General features: G+C 41.4%; 1 protein-coding gene across 5 annotated transcripts in view; it reads right to left on the bottom strand.

Annotated features, from left to right (window-relative positions):
• Positions 1 to 9,557, bottom strand: part of Atp11c (ATPase phospholipid transporting 11C) — a 212,983-nt gene extending 203,426 nt beyond the window's left edge. For all 5 annotated transcript variants that reach the window (XM_057759651.1, XM_057759654.1, XM_057759653.1 and 2 more), the window contains exon 1: positions 9,389 to 9,557. In XM_057759651.1, coding sequence (XP_057615634.1) covers positions 9,389 to 9,415 — 27 coding nt within the window. In that variant the 5' untranslated portion in view covers positions 9,416 to 9,557. The remainder of the gene's footprint in view (positions 1 to 9,388) is intronic.
• Between the last annotated feature and the right edge of the window lie 9,776 nt (positions 9,558 to 19,333).

Below are 19,333 nucleotides of genomic sequence, written 5' to 3'. Positions count from 1 at the left end.
TCCCCACAAATCTGGCATCTCTAACATCTTGGGATCTACAAGGCAATCCAGGCTTCAAATTCACAGCTTCATGCATTCTCTATTAGGCCTCCATTCACGGACACCCCTGATACATGCCTGGCCTCAGCAGCTTCCTTTAGATGGGAAGGCAAATTCCATAACCCATTTCTTCTATCCTTAACTCTAAAGCCAGAAACATGTGGCCCAATCTACCAAGTTTTGCTGCTTGCTGACCCCTTGTTCAATTACATCTTCACCAGCTTTCTGTTTTTCACTGCCTAAGCTTGGCTGTCCTGAAACTTGCTTTATAGACCAGGCCACCCTCAAACTGAGATCTGTTAGCCTCTGTCTTTCCCAGTGCCAGGATTAAAGGCTTGCACAATCACAACCAGTTCTAAGCTTTTCTTTACTTCCTTTTCACAAGCTGGAAACTTGCCACCACTATTCCCTTTATTCCATTTCTTAATCTGCCTCCTTGAATACAGAATTTAGCACTCTATTCCACTTCTGAGTGTCCCTTTTCTCAATGTGTATATTTTGTGTATTATTTGCTCAGTTTGCTCTTTTTCATTATAAACCTTCATCAGAGTGAACACTAATAACCACGTACCAGACTCTACTAAGTTTTTTTTGAGATTTTCCTTGTCAAGGAAATTAACCAAAACTTCCCTTTATCCTCAGGCAAACTTTTCAGACTACAGCAAAAGCAGCCACATTCTATACCAAAATATCACATACTAAAAGTCTTCTCCTCTGAAACCTCTTGAGCCAGTGTCTTAACAGTTCAAATCATTATCAGCATCATTGTCTTCCGTCTTCCATGTTTCTACTAGTATGGCCCATTAAACAGTGCTTAAAGCATTCCAATAATTTCATAACCAAAGTACCAAAAGCCAAATTCCTCCAAAAATGTAAAAAAAAAAAAAAAACCCATAGACAGGCCTTTCACAGCAATACCCCAGTCCCTAATACCAACTTCTGTCTTAGTTAGGGTTTCTGTCACTGTGAAGAGACACCATAGCTATGGCAACTCTTATAAAGGAAAACATTTCATTGTGACCAGCTTACAGTTTCAGAGGTTCAGTCAATTATCATTATGGTGGGGAGCATGGTGGCATGCAGGCAAACATGGTGCTGGATACAACTTGATCAGAAGGCAACATAAAGTGGACTTTCACACTGGGCAGTATCTTGAACATATAGGAGACCCCAAAGACCACGTCCACAGTGGAACACTTCCTCCATCAGGACCACACCTACTCCAACAAGGCCATATCTCCTAATAGTGCTACACCCTTTGGGGGCTATTTTCTTTCAAACTACCACGCTTTCTTTAATACAGAGACTACTTCTGCTTTGGTAAGTGGGCTTCTGAAGATTCTCCTGTCTCAGCCTCCAGTCTCCCAGTAGGGTTGGCACTGGGATTTTTGACACTTGAACCACTGCATCTGGTTTTCATGTGGGTTCTGGGAACCTGAATTCGGGTCATCAATCAAATTTTACACAGTAAGCCATCTTCCCAGCTTATGTTTTCTTTAAAATAAAATGAAAAGGGAAAGGAACTGAAATAAATTAAGTTGTGTACTATACTATGGACTCCTTAATCCACATTGCCACAAAATAGATTGTGAAGCTTAAAGGACATCCCCACTGCTCTCACAGCAGGTATAGCTTACATAATATTCCCTACCCAGCTGTTATTTGTGACAGTTCCCTATTGGCTTCTGCTCCCTGGTGATCTACTATACTACTGCTGAATTGTTACTTTTCCTTTACAACAGTAAATAGTCTGAAACTTGAGACCAACCAGAAATATATTTCTGGAGATTTCCCTGATTATTCAACTCAAAATTCATCCTGAAATAAAATAATACTTATAAGTATTGCCTTAAATTAGCCCAATAATTCAATAATTTCTCTCCCCCCTCCCCATATGTGTGTGTGTCTGTGTACATATATATATGGGAGATATTACAATAAAAATACTCATCAGTGTGCTTACTATATGGAATTATATTACCTAAAAGGATCTTTATATTTACTGCCTATGAACTACGGCATGTGTAGAATGAGATGTGAGAAAGAGGCAAACGAATGTTGGGAACATGAACAAATATATGAACCAAGGAGAGATCTGGGCAGTTATGAAAACCCAAATAGAAATCCACGAACTTGGTGATGCTCCAGAGAGGAAACCAGCAAGTGTTGACGCTAAACTGGCAGAAACATCAATACTTCCTGGCTCCCCCACTGGGTGCATCAATTTGCTAGCGGCAGGTTGCTCTTCTGCAGCAAATGACAAAGAGGGAATACTGTCAACAATATGAAAAGAAATGACTCATTATTGGGAAGCATAGTTGAGGTAGCACTGAAAAGGTATGATTTCTATTAGTATCAGATACAGACTCAACCCCAATGCTAATCAGCTTACTGATCTTGGAAGTAATTTTCTTTCAATATCAATATTTCATAGCAGCCTTCAAACAGGGTTGAGATTTCTTTCACAACACAACTGCGAATCCTTCATGATCTGCAATTCCTCTGCCCTGTGCTCCTATTTTTGGATATGTGAGACAGGGTCTCTTGTTGCTCAGACTATCCTAGAATGCAACGTATAGCTGAAGTTGGGCTTTGAGCTCATCATCCTTCCATCACTGAGTTTGCAGGAATGCACCACCATGCCTGGCTTGTTCTGCCTTTGTACTATCTTATAGTCTTAGTACTAAATATTAAGTAAGGGTTACTCTGAATTCAGATAAACTACTCTTACCACAGTGTAAATCAAATGGGCACAGTGACACATACCTACAACCCCATCACTTGGGAAGCTAAAGCAGGAGGATTCAGTGTTCAAGGTCAACTTGGGCTAAATAATGACGCCAGGTCACTCTGAGCTATAGAGACAACTCTATCTCAAAAACAAACAAAAAGTAATACAAAGCTCTTCTAGAGTTAATTCTGCATCTTTGGCTTTCAAACTAGATTTGATTTGTTAGTGGCAATAGAAAATGTGTTATCAACTATATTTAACAAAGCATACAAATGTACTTTTAATTTTAAAAGCTGAAGATAATATATTAATTACAGTTTTATGAAATGTCAAGAAAAGGGTATGATTTAAAGGTTGTCTTTCTGATGAATAGAGAAAAATAGTTTCAGTAAAGGGCAAACCTCTTCTGGCCACTTAGTGGGACGTATAATTGTTATTTTTCTCATTCAAAATAATAACATAGAACACTATCCAGTGAAAAGAATATTATTTTCCTCTGCTATATGATTTTTAGCTTAAAAAAACACAGAGGCTTCTTAGTAGCTGTTTTTTCAAATGATTAATTAATGATTCATTTTGTGTTGTTAATTCAGTTCAAAACAGCTCACAAGTACGTACTAAATATCGATGGCTTACCTGTACTAGTATAAAATCATTGTCCAATGCACTGTTTTGAATTTTCTAAGAATATATCAATGAAGAGGACTGGACTAAGAACGTACTGTAATATTAATACTTCAGGATAATAAGGACTAGAGAGCTCTAAGAAACAAGTGATACCTGCTTGAACCAAGTAGTCTTCTTCAACCCTTTCACATTCTTTTTTTTTAAAGATTTATTTATTTATTATGTATACAACATTCTGTCTCCATGTATGCCCACACGCCAGAGGAGGGCGCTAGATCTCATTACAGGTGGTTGTGCATGTGGTTGCTGGGAATTGAACTCAGGACCTATGGAAGAGCAGCCAGTGAGTGCTCATAACCACTGAGCCATCTCTCCAGCCCAACCCTTTCACATTCTATTAAATATTTTGGGCATGAAATCAATGGTAGTCTGTACATTACAAACACAGTCAACTTCCTAAACCAGATATTGTCAATTCAACACCATTTTTTAAAAATGCATCTTTTATAATCAAGAAACCAACCAATACGGCGATCCATCCATACACTGCAGTAATTGAGGGGCTGCCTGCCAACGTGGATGGGCATCCTGTGCCCATATCTGCAGTGCTGAACACTCATTCATCATTGATCTGCAGTAGTATGAACATATGCTGCAGCTGTACTAGTATATTTGCCTTATGATCATTGCTGATCTTTACTTATACCAGGTCAGAAAACAAACTTTGAGTGAATATAAATAACTAGCGAAGCACACCTAATTTGCCTGGAATGTCAGAACATTCTTCCATCCAACCAGAAAAAGCATACAATCTCAGGGATTTCAGATATCTCAGAGGTTAAGCAATGCAGATATACAGGAAACTCAACAACACCATGAAAAAGAAGAGGGCATGTTTTTATTTTCCATCCTATGTGTCTGCCCTCTTTGAAAGAACTGATCAACCATGGCTGATAAGCAACCAGTTGTGACTTTGTCCAGTGAGAAGTAGCTGCTTAGTATTTGTTGAGTGAAACAATGCTCCCTATACCATAAAATGACTAAATCACCTACAAAGGAATATATTATAGTCAGTATAGCTTCAGCAATCGATATATATACTGTAATTCCTAGAACACAACTAATTGGTGTATGGTTTACCCATGTCCATGAACTAGAACTCCTCATTATTTTTTTAAAATATGTATTTATGTATACAATGTCCTGCCTACATGCCAGAAGAGGGCACCAGATCTGATTATATCCATGTGGTTGCTGGGAACTGAACTCAGGGCCTCCGGAAGAGCAGACAGTGCTCTTAACTGCTGAGCCATCTCTCCAGCCCAAACTCCTTATTCTTAAATCATTTAGAATAAAAGCAGGGTTCACTATAAACCACTGATCATACGTAAAGATTATTGTCTATGTGAAACATTTAAAAGCTATATTCTCAACAGTTATTCATTAAACATCTTCTAAGTACCAAGTAGTGTTAAAAGCCACCCCCAATTGCTTTCGGTTTAGAACACCCTCCTTTCTCATACTGCAGTTTCTCCTCCAACTATCTAGGAAAAGTTAATTTATTATATACAATATATTCCCTAGGGATTAGGGCTTCTTTCCCACTTAAGAAAAGCAAGTCTAGAAAGCCATACAAATTAAAAGGCAATTATAAAGAATGCAATAAGGTAAAAAGGTTGCTTCTAGGTAGGGGCAAGTTCAACCATCAAAACTATCTGGTAAATGTTAAAATGTATAGATGTATATTACCAGTTATATAAATGCAAAAATATTGCAATACATATATGCAAATATATTTCAAAACACAACAAAATAAAATAAGTGGTGACATTCAACAATATCAGGACAAGTTTATTAGAGAAATGAAATAGAAAAAAAAACTTATAATTACCCTTATTATTTCATAAGGAAGCCAAAAACTTTCTTGCTTCTGGAACAAAAAGCAGTTACTTGAATTATTTTGCTAACTACCTTTATACATTTTGTTTTATTAAAGTGGCCTTACTCTGGACTCAAGGTAATATACCAGCTACCTAATTCATTAATTTTTATTTTGCATTTGTAGCCTTATTTAAAATTTTCATTCTTCTTGATGCAGACTAATTTTACCCAGTCTCTCTGATAAGATATTTTCTTTATAAAATACAGTTTAAATACTTTTAGAATCAGTGATACAAGTTTACTCTAGTTTTCCACAGTACTAATAAACTTTTCTTATCAATGATCTGTACTGTCCAATATCCCTTCAACAAATTAAACTGCCAGTACCCACTCAATAAAATCACCTAATTTACTTTATCAAGATATTTTATTTGAATTAGCAAGAATTAATTTAATAAGTTAAAATAGAAAACTTTGTGACAGATTATCAATAAGCCACTAAGCCTATGGCTTATGAAACTTTAGACAAAAGTAAAAAATTCCTGGGCTGGAGAGATGGCTCAGAGGTTAAGAGCATTGCCTGCTCTTCCAAAGGTCCTGAGTTCAATTCCCAGAAACCACATGGTGGCTCACAACCATCTGTAATGATGTCTGGTGCCCTCTTCTGGCCTGCAGGCATACACAGACAGAATATTGTATACTTAATTAATAAATAAATATTTTTTAAAAAATTCCTATAACAACTACAAATTTTATTAAAAGATGGGATAACATCGAAGTCTACGACCTAACTTACATCCTAAATTTTAACTAGTCCAGACTTCCAATTAAATATGTCTTTGAAGCAAATTAATTGAACAGGCAAAGCTATTATTACATATTTGTTGTTTTTATAAAGATGTTGACTAGGAACAAACACGTAGTGCTCTTAAGACACCCCACAGGTCTAACTCCCAAAATGCTGTACACTATTATCCACTAATCTTCCACCACAAACTGTCAAAACCTGGGCACAATGGTGCAAGTCTGTAATGTCAGCACTAAGAAGGCTAAAGGAGTGATGGACAGAGTTCAAAGTCAGCCTAGACTATGGAGTAACACTATTTGCAAAAAGAAATAAGAAGCTAGATGCTGTGGCAATTGCTTTTCATCCCAACACTCCATAGGCAGAGGCTGGTGGATCTTGTGAATTCAAGGCTACAGAGTGAGTTCCAGGACAGCCGGAGCGAAATAAGAGACCCTGTCTCAAATCAACAAAGAAGCAAGCAAAAACCCACAAAAGGCTGCCTAAAGGAAACTGATGCTGGCAGCTGTAGAAACCACCTGCAATCCTAAGACTTGGGAGGTGGAAGCAAGGATGAGGAATTCAAGGTCATTGAGTTTAAGGCCATCTGTACTACATGAAACTCTGTCTCAGAATTTTTTTCAAAAGTTGTAATTTATCAGGAAGGACAATTATTAGTGGCAAAGATATCATGCCATGTCCCTGTCTTTTAAAAGTACAATTAATCACTATTTCTCTTAGCTCAAGAATAAGGAGCTGGGGAAGAAAATGACATTTTAAAAATGACTCAACAAACACAACTGAGCTATATGAAGATGAAGTGATTCCTAAGTGAGTCTTACCTTCCATCATAGGTTTAAGATACAAAAAAAGTTCTATTTTAGCATATAGTCCTCTAACGTTCAATGACCAACAATACTATACTTTACATAACATTCGAAGTTAACTTCAGAAGAATGACTGCCAAAAAAGCATAATTGGTTTTTAAAGAATCCATAGCCCTATCTCTAAAATCTTAAAAACAATTGTAAGGATAACACAATACTTGGACTACATCTACTGGGCTGTATAAGTTCCAATTCAATCTTTAATTTACTGATCTGGTGATTTAAATGTATATATTAGTAAAAGAATGTGCTCCATGTAGATGACAATAGAGCATGCTTTAATATCTAAGGAATTTAAAAATTTGTCCACTCCACACCCCAAATTTAAAGCCACTTTTAGCAGTGAAAATTTGATGGTATATTCAGTGCAATGATTTGCAGTTTAATTCCTTGCTCTAGGCCTAGGGCTCAGACAGAACTCCTAAGAACCTTCCAGCTTATGACACTGGAACAAATTCCTAGGACTTATCATAGTCAGGACTGTGCAGTAAAATGTGGGCAGCTGGACATCTTAGTTGAAACAATGAGGTCAAAGCTCCCTTTCATATTAGTAAAAGTGAGTCTATGCAGAAATCTTGGGAAGAATGCAAGGTACCAGCAGGCTGGCACTCAACAACTGCTGCAAATTCTACTGCATGCCCTAGCTTTGTGGGCCAGCAATGCTTAATTTTTACAGCTACAATGCAGATCACTCGCAGTAAAAGCAAACGGCTTTTGGATCAGCACTGGTTGTGTAATTTCAAATGCCCAAAGCCTTAAAAAATGGGGCTGGGGATGTCAGCATCTTAATTTTGAGCTAATGAATTTAACATGACTCAGAGACCAGTTATTTTGCAACATATGAGTGCCATGTGAAAAAATTACCCTTTTTCCTACGCATTACAATTAGCTTTCTTCTCACCTTTCTCTTTTTATCACCCCAAAACAACACTTCAGAATCACAAGAACCTATGTGAAACAGAACTAGGAGGTACAATGCTCTTTTACAGTCTCAGGCTAAATGTGAGAACAAATTTTAGTCACTTGCTTCAGCAAAGCATCCAGCACAATGCATTTCCCAGGGCTCTTGAGATCCTTGGTTCGCACAACCTCTGCTGCTCAGTGCCACAGGTACTAATCCTTCGTTTGCGTGTTTCTGAGCGAAAGAAACATTTAGCAAAACCTTAACTGAGTATTACTGCGCCGATGGTGGTATCCTAAAAAGGGACGTATAAGTGTGATTATTAAGCAGGGGACATTTGCGAAAGTTCCAAATGAAGGAAAGAAAATTAAGGGCAAGTTCATCTGACCTACGAAAAACATACCAGCAATGACTTCATTCGAAATGACTTCACAAAAGGTACCAAACTGTCAAGTTCTTAAGTCTATCCTAAGAGTGCACGGGACACACTCAGCATTTTCCCCCTAACTACAGAAACATAAAATAAAATTTGAGGCTGACCTCTTTCTTTCCTATCCCTGGCAGGAATAAAATCCTATTCCCGTCACCTCCTCTGGAAATTAGGGAAGTTGCTACAAACAGCAGCATGTAAGTAAACTGCTCCACTTTACTCCGTCCTTAAGGAACCCTGGGAACACTCAGGTTGATCCAAAAAGTCAGTAGCAGCCAGAAATCGCTTTCCCTCCCCCTCCCCCCGACCCTGTGCCAAACTCCTCAAAGGAGGACAATTCCCTTTCTTTTCTGGGGGTGGGGTGGCTAGAGAGGAGGGCAAGGTGGCCAGAGGAGCCGAGCTGCACGTTAGACCCCAAGTCCGGAGCAGCCAGCCAGTCCTCCGCGAGCCTCAGGCTCCAGGCTCCGCAGCGCTGGCGCAGCCTCCCCGCCGTCGCCCGGTCCCAGCCCACCCCGCCGGCGGCCACGGCTCTATCTAGCCCTCAAGGTGAGCCTGGAGGCTGAGTCCTCAAAGTTTGCCTGGCTTCTGGGCAGCAGCCGCCCGCCCGACCGGAGCTGGGGCGAGGCTGGGTCCTGCTGTAGCCCCGGGCTCTCACGGCCCCCCTAGCTCTTCTTTTGGGCCACGGTGACAGATCTAGGTTTTACCTCCATGTGCTCATGGCAGAGGAAACAAAAGAAAGCTTCCTCCCAGATAATCAAACGCCATCTTCCACTAATTGGGAAACTGAGGGAGCCCCGGGGAGCCCCCACCCCACCCCGAGGTCCCCGCGTCTGCCACTCCAAGGCAATCCCTGGTCCAGAGGCAGAGTTCCTCTGAGCCCGAGGAAGCCCGGGCTGAAAGGTCCAGGAGGCTGGGGTGGGACACCAGAGAGCCCCACCTGCCTCCCTACCCAGGCCACCCGAAGCAGCATGCTTCCGTTAAAATGGAAGGGGGAGGGAGGGTGGCGCGTCCCACTGGTCCCCCTCTCACATCGACTCCGGAGGAGCGGAGGGGCCAGAGAGCCGGCTTCCCCACCGGTACCGCCAGGAGCCTCCGCAAGTGGACTCACCAGGCGATTCAAGGTCCGGCGGAACATCGCGTCCAGGGCTGCGGGCTGCCAAGCCGGGCTCCGTCCACGGGGGGCTGTCTGCGAAGGCGCCGTCCACAAAACACACTGCGGCGTGGGCCCGCGGCGCCGAGCGGCCAGATAGCTCGGCTGCCCCGCCGCCAGCCCGCCGCCTGCCCTCCTCGCCTCTACGCGCCCCCGCCCCCGCCCGCGCGCTCGCCGCCCCGCCCTCCCGGGGGCCCGCCCCCAACCAACCCCGGCCCGCCCGGCCCGGGGGCGGCGACCCCGTCGCTCCCCTTATCTGGCCCCAGCACCGCCAGGCGCTCCCTCGGCAGCCCGCCTTGAAGCGAGCCCAGAGCGCGCGCGGGGACGGATGAGGGCCGAGCGCGAGGCTCGCCCTGCACGAGGAGTGTGTGTGTGTGTGGGGGGGGGGTGCTCCGGGCACCCCCGTCAGCGCCGGGTTGCCTTCCACCCGTCCTGCTGCGGAGCCCCCCGCCCGACTCCCCGCTAGCTCCAGCGGGGGGCGTCCCCGCGCCTCGCTCGCCTGACACGACTCCCGGGTGTCTGAGGAGCCCCGGTCTCCCTCACCCCGGCCCTAACTCGTCCGCTTCTCCGCTTCCCTCGCAGCCTTCCGTCGGCCCCGCGCTTTCGCCCGGCACTTCGGGCTGAGGGGGAACCTCACTGCGGCCCACTTGGAGGCCGCCAGGCGCCCCGCTTCCTCACCGGGAGGGGCAGCTCTCTAAGGAAACACTCGGGACTAACGGGCGGCTGAGGAGACCCTAGCGCGGGCGGGGCGCGGCGCGGGCAGCGGGAGTAGTTACAAAAGCCGCCCCCTCCTAGGCTACAAACGGGAGAGTCTTGCCTCTCGGTTCCCGCCGCCGCCGCCGCCCTCCCTTTCTCGTATTTTGGGGCTTTCTGGTCTTTGCCTGGGTTGTGGTTTTCTTCCGTCCAGCTACCCCACCTTAGCCCTCTTACTTCCACTTTCTCTGGGAGGTTGTAAAGTAGGGCTTTGTGTCGCTGCCGCTGCGCAGCGGGGCGGGATTTCCCTGCCGCCCTCGCCTCGATCACCCGCCCTTTTCGGTGTTCCCAGTGCATTCTGGGAGTTGTAGTCCAATGGTTCTCTGCCCGTTACTGCGAGCTGGGAGCTCCCCCACACGCCCGACTAGGGTTTGCTCACGGAGTTGCAGAAGGAAGCTGCCGAGACCATAGGGCTGAATCAAGGTTCTTCTCCTTACCAGCTAGCTGCGTGTGGAAATCAGAAACACTGGGTACATCCTTAGCTGTGGGAACTGTGATGAGGAGGATAAATTCAGCTCTGAATGCTGAAAACCTTACCCAGAACTCGACCTTTCCTCAGCGTTAATCCTGCACACCCTCAACTTGCTGTCTTAAAATTGCAGTGTACAAAAGTTTAAAACTTAAAAAGTGAAAGCTTGGTCAAGAATTCTGTTGAGCCTGAATAGCTCTCCCCGCTCCCACCCATTTTTCCACCGCCCTCTGAGGCGGGGCGCTAGGCTGTTCTTAGCTGAGAACTTTCGAATTCTTCTATAAATTCTTTAAACAAGTGGGTAAAGGGAGTTCTGTAGAGACAGGCAAGTTCTCCCTCCAGCCTAGAAGGACTGGGTGTGAAGTCTTGAAAGGCTTTTACTGTGAGGCTAGGGTACTTCCCATTTTACACTCCCCGCCCCCGAAGGTTAGATTTCAACAAACATTTACTTAGTGCTGTCTTTCTAGAAGCTGAATACAGTGATGTATTAAAAGACCTCCCCAGAAGGCTGGCTGCAGTGAAGTTACAAGGTACAAACGCGTGAAAATTGCCCGTTTTGTGATGGTTTCTAATGTCAAATGAAACAGGAGAGGATAATGCCTTTAAAAAGGATCCGGGAAGCTTTCCTGAAAACCATGAAATTTTCACTGGGCCAAGCCTATAAAACAGAGCTGCTGGAGATTAACCCAGGCCTTGGAATGTGGGAAGACTTTGGAGGAGCCCAGGGAACAAAGTCCTGGGAAGAGAGGGAGAGGTCAGTTGGAAAGTACAGGGCAACCTAAGAAAAAGAACACAGCCACTCTGTCAAGGCAGGAATGGGGACACATGTGGACGGAACATTACAAATAAAAGCTAAAGCCCCAAAGCATCCTTAGAAACAAACTATGAACTTTGACCTTGTTTCAGTGATCAAGGAGAAGACCCCACACAATAAAGTGCAAATTCAGATTTAAATTCGTTCCTAAATGGTCCTACCTGCCTAGAGGTAAAGTCAACCATTTCTACCTTTCCTACTATGGCTCCTCTATTTCCCCACGCTTAAGGAGATGTCTAATAATCTTTAAGAAATCTTAAATGTACCAATTAGATATTAAGATCTGAGATCGTGCTCTCTACTACTCCAAAGAATTGGTTTTAAATAGAGTTGTTTTTCCTGACTTTACTTTTATTGAACACAGAAACTTTTAATTTCACTTACTAATCATTTGTTGGGTAGCTACTATGGGAATAACTTCTATTCTGAATACTTGAGGGGGGTGGTGAATGTTGAAGGAAGTTATTGCTACTCATTCTGAAATGTGCTTGGACAGAAATGAAGATATTCTGTAGAAACGTGTGTCTCTATGTCTGATTTATCACATGTTTGAAACAATAGATGCCAAGGAAATGAGAATTTACCCAGGGTTCTTACACCTAGTGAAGAAAAAGTCCCCTGGCAGAAAGTGAACTTGTTCAGAGAAGAGATTTTCCACAGTTCTAAAAATTGATATACCTTCCAATTTGAGACTGAAATCCAGAGAGTGATTGGATGGGTCAGTGGTAGGTGGGACCACACTTGACTGAGACTGCTTTGACATGCATGTTCTTCGCGGAAAGGTATCGGAGGCAGCTGCCACTGGATTTCTTTGTCCTTTATCAGTGTGACCACATTGAATAAATCTCCTTTTTCTGCTTTTCACTTTTAATATGACTCATCTAATTGACTCATTGAGGATGGGTGGCCAGATCTGCTTTGAATCACAGGTTGTTATAGTGGTATATTATTTCTGTTTTAATAAATAAAACTTGCCTGGAGATTAGAAGGCAAAACAGCCATGCTAGTCAGCCATACAGGCCAGGGAGTGAGTGGTGGCATGCAACTTTATCCCAGCACTTGGGAGGCAGAGACGGATGGATCTCTGTGAGTTCAAGATCGATCCAGAAACAGATCCAGGTGGTGGTGGTTCATATCTTTAATCCCAGTGTCTGGGAGTCACACACTAGGGAGGTGGAGACAGGAGTGATATGGCTGGGTAGAGAGAGGAATATAAAGAGGAAGAGACAGGAACTCTATGGAGTGTGGAGTCTGAGGATTCGTGGAGACAGTAACTCGCCCTTTCAGTTTGAAGATTTAGTAGAGGTAAAAGGTCTCTCTAGTGACTTGGCTGCTTTGCTCCTCTGATCTTCATGTTGAGCCCGAATATATGTCTCTGGGTTCTTATTATTCATGCTACAGGTTGTGACTCCCAAGTCTGACAACAATCCAGGCACGAGTATAGAATCTTTATCAATGAAATACAAACTTTTTTTTTGACAAAATAAGTAGTCGAAAACTAATTCAGTTTGATATGGAAGTTCTTACTAGTAAATATTTTGTCTACATCTAGTTTTGTTAAGCAGATGGAAGAAAAATGTACTCTTTTTATAGATGTGTACAGATAAACTTTAAAAAATGGACACTCAAAATTGTTAGTGTTTTCTACCACTTTTTTTTAATATATTACCGAGCTTTAAAAACAATGACTTTAAGATTCCTCAGGACGCAGTAAGAATTGTTGCTCACATGTCATTTGTTATTAGAATTCCACTAAATGAAGCACGATTAATAAAAACTCAGAGAGAGAAATTGGGGTTCAACCCGAAGATTCAAAAAGCAAAGCAGCCAGCCACTGGCTCTTACTTTAACCTCAGTCTGAAATAGCGATCCTGCTTCCAGGAATCTCAGAATGAGACAGTGTCTGAGAGCTGTTTTCTGGTTTGTTTTTTTTTTTTTAGATTCATTTATTTATTTTATGTATATGGCAGCTCTATCAACTTTATGCCAGAAGAGGACATCAGATCCCATGGTAGATATAGTGAGCCACCATGTGGTTGCTGGGAATTGAACTCAGAAACTCTGGAAGAACAGTCAGTGCTCTTAACCATTGAACCATCTCTCCAGCCCTCCTTCTGTTTTATAATCCTCTCTAGGGCTGAGATTAAAGGCATAAGCCACTGGGATGAAAGTCATGCACCTTCCAGTTTTTATAGCAAAGTAGTGTGGCTACTGGGATTAAAGGTGTGTGTTATTGCAGCCTGGTCTGTAAGGCTGAGCAGTGTGACTGTTTTACTTTCTGAACTTCAGGCAAGTTTTATTTATTAAAATATAAATGAAATAGCACTACACTATCTCCTTATTGTCCTAATTTATTTCAGCACAAAACCTATCCTCATGAGTCCTGACTAATTTACTTCAATATAAAAATGAAAGTTCATACCAACCAAACTGTACTTACCAAAATATGAGATTTATATAAAAGCAATTTTTTTTGTATCTCAAGCTCAACCTGAAATTATAGTTGCTCTCACATACACCCCATGGAGTAACTCCTTTGTCATTTTTTAAGACAAAAAGAAATTAATTTTGTTCTTTTCAGTGCCTCTTCACAGTTTCCAAAGAAAACCTAGGTGTTGTGGATGATTATGAAAAGCAAACCGGCAGCTAACATTTCTATTCAGCCAACTCCATAAACAGAGCTGCAGAAACTTCCTTCCTCCTGCTGACACTGTCACAGCCGATAATGACACATAATGCCAACTTTTCCAGAGTGTCATCTGACTGCAGCAGAAGCCACAGTTTCCAGGGAATTCAGGATGGAGTCTGGGCTCTCCTCAACTTGACTAGGGATAGAACTTGAAGCCAAGGGATGGAAAAAGAGTGATCCTTTTGCCCGTTTCTATGCAAAGCACTTGGGAGTCCTTCTCGGTTTTTACTCCCATGCCATTTATATCTTCCCACCTCCTACTTTGAAAGATTACCAGAAGGAATGCAGAACAAACCCTAGGGGACAGCAGTCCCACCATCTTGTGAAGGAGCACAAGCCTGGAATACAGTAAATCAGCAGGAAGTGATGTGTGAGGTAGAATTACATCTTCCACTTAGTCCTAAAAGTTTTTAAAGGAAAAAAAATGAAACTATGACTTGTGACTCTAAATTGTCTATTATCAACAAGATGAAGAAATCCTTCTGGATATGCTGAGTTTTTAGACATGTCTCCTACAATTATTTTTGCATATACAAAATGTCCTTCTCCTTTGCAAGGGTAGCCTTGATGTTTAAGACCAATTTTGTCCATATTATCCTTCCTGTTGATCCTTTCCAAATTGCTGTTCATGCAACAGCCACAAAATCTTCAAAAAATAGATAAAATTACTCCCCTCATGGGAGCATAGTGGTTCCTGCCTGTAATCCTAGTTCTTGGGAGGATGAGACAGAAGGATTGCCTCAGGTTCAAGGCCAGCCTGGACTATAGAGACCCTATCTCAAAATACTAGAAAAATGCCTGTCTTTCTTATTGCTTTTCAGGGGGCTTCCCTGTTGTGGAATAGTATGTCAATTATGTAAAGGTGTGTTACATTTCTTGTTGCATATTTTAACAATGTAAAGATGAGTTACATTTGTTTTACCTTGCCTCCCTAAGGCACATGACTGGCCTAATAAAAAACTAAACGGCCAATAGCTAGGCAGTAGAGGGATAGGTGGGGTTGGCAGGCAGAGAGAATAGGTAGGAGAAGAGAAGAGAGAAGAGAACAAGATGCCCAGGGCCAGTCAACCAAGCAGCTGCCAGCCAGCCAGACACAACAAACAGTGAAAATAGGGAATACAGAAGGAAAGAAAGGTGAAAAGCCCCAAGGCAAAGTGTAGATGAGGAGAAACAGGTTAAAATAAGTTATAAGAGGTAGTGAAACAAGCATAAGCTAAGGCCAAACATTCATAACTGATATTAAGTCTCCGTGTCATGATTTGGGAGTTGATTGGTGGCCCAAAACAAAGCCTACTACACTTCCCTTTGCTTTTAGCAAAAGCCAAAATCCTCCCAAATATCACCTACAAGAACTTGAATTCTCTAACCCCTGCCCTCCTCTCTAGGCTCAGGTAGGCAATTATCCCTCTGACTTACATAACTGGACTCAGCTCATTATTTGAGTTTCCAGAGCTCCTTCCTTCCTTATAGCATTTGCACAGGCAACCACCTCTGCTGAAATGCTTTTACTTCTGTTAGCTATTCATACTTCAGATCTTAGTTTAAATGTCACTTCTTCAGATGAGATCAGTACTCCCTATTATTGTGCTCCAAATAGCCTATATTAATTGTGTCTTATGGTACTGACATATGAGGTTCATAATCATAGAGAATGGCACAAGTCCAAGGAGATTGAGGATGATCTAATATGGTTTTGTTTTCAAAAAGGAGAAACATATGTATTCTAGTAATCACTCATGATATGAAAAGCAAGCAAAGTTCTAGAATTGCCCATTAGAAAGATGGGGTCAAGAAGCAAGAAAGCATTCCAACCCAGTGAAAGAGTAAAGATTCGGGAGAAAAAATACTTCACTAGGTAATATAAATAGAACAATGGAGGAACAATGACTGTACACTAAAGAGTGGTAATAAATGGTGTGTGTGTCTGTGTGTGTCTGTGTGTCTGTGTGTCTGTCTATCTATCTGTCTGTGTGTGTTTTGCTGGTGATCAAATCCAGGACATCATGTAGGCTACACAGTGCTATGCCACTAAATTATCCCTCTAACCCAGTTATATCCTAAGGAAACAAAATTTGAACCTCCTCTTTTAGGAAGATACTGGAATGTACATTCCATTAAATAAGAATATAAAGCAAGAAAGAAGACATAGGGCATAGAAAATAGGTATAAGCATAAACGAAAAAGAGAATTCTCTAAATAATAATGAATGGAAACTCAAGTCAAGCAGTTATGTGGCACGCCTGATGAAACTAAAGAAAGTAAACGAAGATCCAGGAGGGATGCTTAAAGGAAAAACAAACCTGATTACCTTATGTGTTTGACTCTATAGAGAACAGTATTAAAAATGAAGGATTTACAGCCCTATGGGAAAATTAGTAAGAAATAAGTGATAGATACCCCGGAAGTAAAGCAAGCAAACTTTTTAAAAAAAGAACTATTTTTTAAGTCTAAAGAAAAGAAAAGAAAGTTACTCAAGAAAAAGCAAATGAGTCATAATAAAATTTGATGTGGCTCCACAGTGATAGAAATTTACATAACCAAAACTAAATACGACATCAAGAGTGAGGATGGATGGAGCAGTGTTAACGTGCTTGCCTGTGAGGTTACTGGCATAGAATGATGGCAGCACGATTTGGAGAGAACTGTATTGTGTGAAACCCAAGTCTTTGTCTACATGCTAGAAGAGGTAAGTCATACTACCTAATAATTGAGTATTCAAGAAACATTGATGGTTTTTGTTTAGATATAAGGTATCTCCCCAAAGATGTATGTGTCAATGGGTTAATCTGCTGATGAACTCCTATGTTGATGGCGTTGTTAGGAGGTAGTGAGTGGTAGCGCCTGCTTGGAGGAAGTTAGTCTCTAGGGAATGTTAGTTACTGGGGATAGGAGTTCCTTTGAAGAGTATGATTTCCCTGCTCTTCCTCTTCCATACAGCATGAAGTAAACTACTGTATCCTCAACACCACATCCCCCCTCAATGGTCCTCTGGCCATAATGTTTTCAGGCCCATAACCAGGGCAGAACCCTTTGAAACCATGAGTCAAAATGAACCTTTCCTTCTTATCAATGCTTTCTTTTTTTTGTTGTTCATAGCAACGTAAAGCTAGGGCATCAGTACACGGACTTTCTGTGGAAATATATAACTAAAGCAGCTAAAATTACTTTATCACTCTAGACATACAGATTAGAAGTTAGTACAAGTGGAGCAAGAGTCTGATCTTTTATTTGTAAGTTTTTGAATTTAGTTCAGCTTTTGGATATAAATATCTATCACTTTCAAATATAAAACTTAATTTTAAAAAGAATATGTAGCATTTTGAGTGGACAGAAAGAAAGAGCTGGGTGGTGGGGGAGCATGCCTTTCCCAGTACTCAGGAGGCAGAGGCAGGGAGATCTCTTTGAGTTCGAGGCCAGCCTGGTCTACAGAGCTAGTTTCCAGGACAGCCAAGGCTACACAAAGAAACCCTATCTCAAAAGCCAAAAGAAAAAGAAGAAAATAGAGAACATTTCAAGAAAAGACAATATTTAGTAAGTAAATCTCCCCTTTGGGGAATGTGAGCCTACACTAGGGAGTAATACAACCACTTTAAATAGCTGTCATTTCTTGAACATTTGTTATATGCCATGCTGTTGCATGCATTATATACTATGTACTTAATAATCTGATAAAGGTAAGTACAACTATTTTGTAGATGAATAAACTGATGGGTTATGAACCTTAAAAAGTTAGTACAAAAGTTAGTTACAAAGTCATAGTTAGAAAATAGCGAAGAGTCAAAGGAGTTAAATTGATTCCAAATCCATGATACTAACATTTTGGAGGCATAATTTATGAGTTTTGAAAACTAATATAATATACATATCAAATAAAAAGAGTGAATTCAAAATAATTCTAGGAAATTAAAGCTTCCTTAGTGGAAGAATATTGTTCATTTGTTACGTATTTCAGCAAATAGTTATTGAATATTGATTATACCAAAGTCATGTGATGGAAATAGCTATGAATGTGAGAGATATGATCCCCGGTTTTGCAGAGCTTACATCTTCCAAGCATAGGAAATTCATTCAAAGGAAACACCAGTGAGGAAAGTTATGAATCCATCTTAACTATGCTGAAACAGCAACAAATGTTCAAATAAAAATGCCTACTGTGCATGGAAATATGTGGCATTAGAGCTTGGTATGTGTAGCATGGTGTGAATTATTCCTAGCCACAGAAAATAGGAATTGAGAAAAGTTATTTCATTTGATGCTTCAGAAATCATCCATGACAGAGAAACCCTGTCTCTAAAAACCAAAAAAAAAAAAAAGAAAGAAAGAAAGAAATCATCTATGAGCTTTAATAGTACAGTTTAACTGTGTTTATACTCGAAGTCAGATATCAGGAGTTTATAGGTGGAAACTGTTCATTTGCAAAGTTTAATGCTGAAAGAAGGAAATAAAATGTTTTGCAGTAGTTATGAGATCCATTAGGATTAAGCTATATTCTAAGCTAAAGGAACGTATAAATATTTAAAAGTAGAAAGAGAAGCCAGGCATTCTGGCACACATTTATAATACCAGTACTGGAGAGGATGAGGAAGGAGGCCATCCTGGATACCATGGTGAGTTCACCTCTAGTAAGCAAAGTACCCAATAAAACAAAGAGATAAGAATTCTGTTTTTCTTTTAAAAAAAAAGCTAAATATTTTATAAAGAGAAGCCATTTTAGGACGTGGAGAATACAGGACACAGATTTGAGAAGAAAGGAGTGAGCATTCTCTCTGGAGACAAGAAAGAACACTGTCAAAGAAGAGAAAAGAATGGATCTTATGTTTTCAGGTGAAGAGGATACATGAGAATGAGTGATCTTGAGCTACTGAGAAATGCTTAATTTGCATGAGAACAGGCAATTAGGAAAGATGATGGGACTTCATAAGTTATGGAATAGAACCTGAGGTGCACACCTAAAACTGAACAAACTCTGTGGGTACTCTACAATTCTATTTCTACCACTTTTCATTGTTTTTTTTTTCCATTTTTTTTTATTCTTTTTTAATTAAAATTCCCAACTGCTCCCCGTTTCCCATTTCCCTCCCCTCCTCCCACACATTGCCCCCTCCCCCCACTCCCCTCCCCCATCCCCACTCCTCTTCTCCTCCCCCCAGTCCATTCCCCCTCCCTCTCGATACTGAA

This window comes from Chionomys nivalis, chromosome X, assembly GCF_950005125.1.
Source record: "Chionomys nivalis chromosome X, mChiNiv1.1, whole genome shotgun sequence".
Taxonomy (NCBI): domain Eukaryota; kingdom Metazoa; phylum Chordata; class Mammalia; order Rodentia; family Cricetidae; genus Chionomys; species Chionomys nivalis.
Note: the sequence above shows the minus strand (reverse complement) of the source record. Positions and strands in the feature narration are given on the sequence as shown.